The following is a 3,536-nucleotide window of genomic DNA, read 5'->3' as shown; positions in this document are numbered from 1 at the left end:
AAGCTTGGTGCAGGACATGGTATTGTCCAAAAGAAAAACAGCGATACTGTTAGTAGCGCTGAAAAGGCTCGGACAGCAAGAGCGGCTGTAAGCTACAGCTTCTATTCGATTTACAGGCATATCAGTAACTGAGACCGTGTATGTCGAGGTCTCCAGACCTCATCCTCGTTAGGATGGATAAAGACAACAATGATTTGGGACCTCCCAAACTTTTCTCTGTTAAAACGAAGGTCTATTTCTATAAGTCGCAGTTTCCGAATCAAGCTAGATTAAATATGAACATTATAAACAATTTACTTTCGGTTTTGCCATCAATTCAACGCTTTTCGCGTAAAAAATTGTAAAAATGATTTGTAACTATCAGTTGTTTTTAAATAAAGCATCACACAGTACTATTCAGTGTCACAGCAGCATGAGACATATAAAATCTTACGTACTAAGTATGAGATACGTTTCGGCCTGTAAGAAAGTCGTATGAAGTACATAGAGTAGACTGCAAAATTCGTGGACTACGAGCATCGTATCTATTCGTTGAACCACGTGAGAACCATTCAAATGGTAACGATCAATCCTTCTAGCAGCTTCATTCTACAAAAGGTTCCATCCCGAACACTATGCGCGTACCAGCTTTCTCCTTCATACTGCATCTTTTTGCTGCGACGAGTCTACTTGGCAGTGCTTTCCACCACGACTCAAACTCTTCAAAACACTCAGCTAATCGCCAGCTGAGAGCGCAAGATTCACGAGCAAAAACAAAAGTGATTGGTGACGAAGAAAGAATGATCAAATTTCCATTTAATTTGAACGTACCTGAACCCACCAGATCAATAGAGATTCCTCTCGCCTTGCATCTGCTTTCAGAAGTGCGTGGCCAACAAGGAATTACTACTTCAGCGGGACCCTCGCAGATCCGGAATAATGACTTATTGCATCATCCATTGGTGGCACAAATGAGAACCGTGGTCGCTGAACCACACAGCGAGCAAACAATTTTGAAGCTTATTCAAGATTTTAACACTGCCTGGAATTCGATACATGGGGGTATGCATGTTCACGTGAAACCATCATCACATATCAGCCAGCTGAACCCCTATATTCTAAAAATTCTCACCATCGCTCTAAGGCTCAAATCAGAACACAGGGCTGGAATAGAAAAAGATAGCTGGATATCTACCGTGAACGATTTGATCTCTTTCGGATTTACTCGTAAAGAAGTGGAAGTATTATTGCGTACTGCTGGAAACAATGACGTGGAAGGATATATGGCGTCGTACGATCAAATGATGTCTGCAATGCCGACAGAAAACATTCTGAATTTTATGGACCTAAATTTCGGCACCACACTTACAACCTTCGACGTGAATTTCGCTCGACGTTCTGTTGAATTGCTCGCAAGCATAGCAAAAATCGTTGGTCAAGCACGTTTGCCCGATAGGAGTGCCGCCTGGGGAACTGCTCTGGACATGTGGTTTCAGATTGAGAATGTTGAAACGGACCCTGAAAGAGTACGATGTACCTCTAAGTATATAGAGACTGCAGTATTGAACGTCTATTCTATACTCACAACGCGGTCAAAAAATAGCAATCGAAAAAATAACATGCGAAACGGATGAGAAGGTTTGGTCTCGCAACTTCTGATTTACATTTCGAACTACGCTCTTCACATAAAAAGGTAACTTGATCAATAGAACAGGTTCTTATTATTACAGAACAATTAAGTTTAGGTTACTATTATGTTGATATTGCTGCATAGAATATTAGCGATGATAGTACCAAAGTTTTTTCGTTAAATGTCGTCTTAAGAATTCGAGGACTTAGAAGCGATAATTTATCTACGATCATGTTGTCTACACTACATGTACGGAGGCCTTACGGGGAATTGTGCTCGTGTTCATACCGCTGCTGCATTTCTCACTTCGCTCGCTTACTGCATCGTACATTTTTCAGTGACTTGTAAAATATCTCGCTAACACTCTGATTACAATTTAAGTGTACCGTTTCTAATTTACGATGAATATCATGTCTGCCAACTATTCAGTCGATGCGTTCATCCAATTTTATATTGTGTATCAAAAGACTTTGTACCTATTTTGATAGAAGAAGACTATAATGTATCTTTCGTGCTATTCCCACAATTCCCATGTACTCAGCCACTTCTACCACCAAACGTTAGAATACCGTCCGAGCACTTGAGCCAAGTATGAGTCTGCGTCTAATTAAGCTGTGCATCCAAGTATTAAGCTTGAACCTGCTTCGACGAATTACGGACTGTTCGGAATAAGATAATCGTATGTACTGGCGTGTGGTTCGTGAGAGGCAGATGTTGCAAATCCTCTCACCGCCTTTCAAGCTTTCTCACGCTATAATCGATTGTCAAGGAAGTAAAAAAATTACGCTTTTGAGACAGATGTTGCAAATCTTATACCGTCTGTTCAGGCTTCCTCATGCTTGAACTACCAGTCAAAATAGAAAAAAATTGGTGGACTTCTTGCGTGGGTGGAGAGCTCTTATTACTCAAATGCCGACAAGCCCGTTTCTGGATTCGGCAAAAGCTGCAATATTGTTGTAGGATAATGTGAAACCCGCTCAGACATTTTTAAGATAAGTAAATATCGCCTTTGATTTGAAGCATATATCTTTCTATCAGCTAGTCTTGCTAAAATCCGGATCTACAGTCATGCTATATGTAACTGATTCGATTTGGGCTGAGTTTAAACGCTGATCTCTCAGCTACTTTGCATTGCGTGATATTCGCATGTGGTGGATCCTAAAAAGCCCATTGAAAGTCTGCGTGGCTACCTTCCTATCATCACCTGGAAGATTCGAGCTCCCATTAAGAGATAGCCGACAAATCTTTGCAAAATGTAGTAAGGAAAAAGGTGGTTTCTAATAAAAAGGAGTTATATTGAGCCTCGGAGGGGTTGAGGGCAATGTGATTTAGCTCTAAAGAGAACGACGCTCTTTCAGCGATGTATATTCACTTACTGGAACTTCTTTAAGTCATTAGCAGCTCAGGAGCGTCGAGCAACTATGTGCAAGACACTACAGAATACAGTGAGTAAAATGCGAAGTCCTAGACCGGATACTAACATCAATGTATCGCGACAATGACAATAATTATAGAGGAAGAAAGTTCTGGTGAGCCGTCGAATAAAATTTGAAGCGTGAAACTCTCTTTTGTCTGAACTAAACTAAAATCCTAGGACAGATTTTTTTTACTTATGACCGTTTGCTATAGGTTCGACTGAAAGTCGAAGGAGTTAGGTATTATGCAGTTTTTTTTCCAATGAAGCTTTGGATATTTATGACCCCACATTTGCTTAAAATCGAAAACACTTTTAGAAAGTACACGAAGCTGCGGTAGCTTTGGTGCAAGACATGATATTGTACAAAAAAAAGAAAAGGATTGTTGAGAAGATGGCAAAATCCGAAGTGAATATATCTAGGTCCTTAGTTTGCTACTCTGTGCTACCTCTAAGCCTGTCCTTCTAGATCCTTCTAGAAGCTTCTTAATGTAACCTTATCTATCTAGACCA

At 40.3% G+C, this 3,536-nt stretch overlaps 1 protein-coding gene across 1 annotated transcript; it reads left to right on the top strand.

Annotated features, from left to right (window-relative positions):
• Positions 1 to 1,319: 1,319 nt before the first annotated feature.
• PHALS_10232 (uncharacterized protein) lies at positions 1,320 to 1,545 on the top strand (the record flags this gene model as incomplete). The annotated part of the gene is made up of 2 exons (XM_024725620.1): positions 1,320 to 1,505; positions 1,531 to 1,545. The coding sequence occupies 2 exons, from the start codon at positions 1,320 to 1,322 to the stop codon at positions 1,543 to 1,545; spliced, it is 201 nt and encodes a 66-aa protein (XP_024576378.1).
• Between the last annotated feature and the right edge of the window lie 1,991 nt (positions 1,546 to 3,536).

The sequence above is a fragment of the Plasmopara halstedii genome (assembly GCF_900000015.1).
Source record: "Plasmopara halstedii genome assembly, contig: Scaffold_470, whole genome shotgun sequence".
In the NCBI taxonomy this organism is placed as follows: domain Eukaryota; phylum Oomycota; class Peronosporomycetes; order Peronosporales; family Peronosporaceae; genus Plasmopara; species Plasmopara halstedii.
Note: the sequence above shows the minus strand (reverse complement) of the source record. Positions and strands in the feature narration are given on the sequence as shown.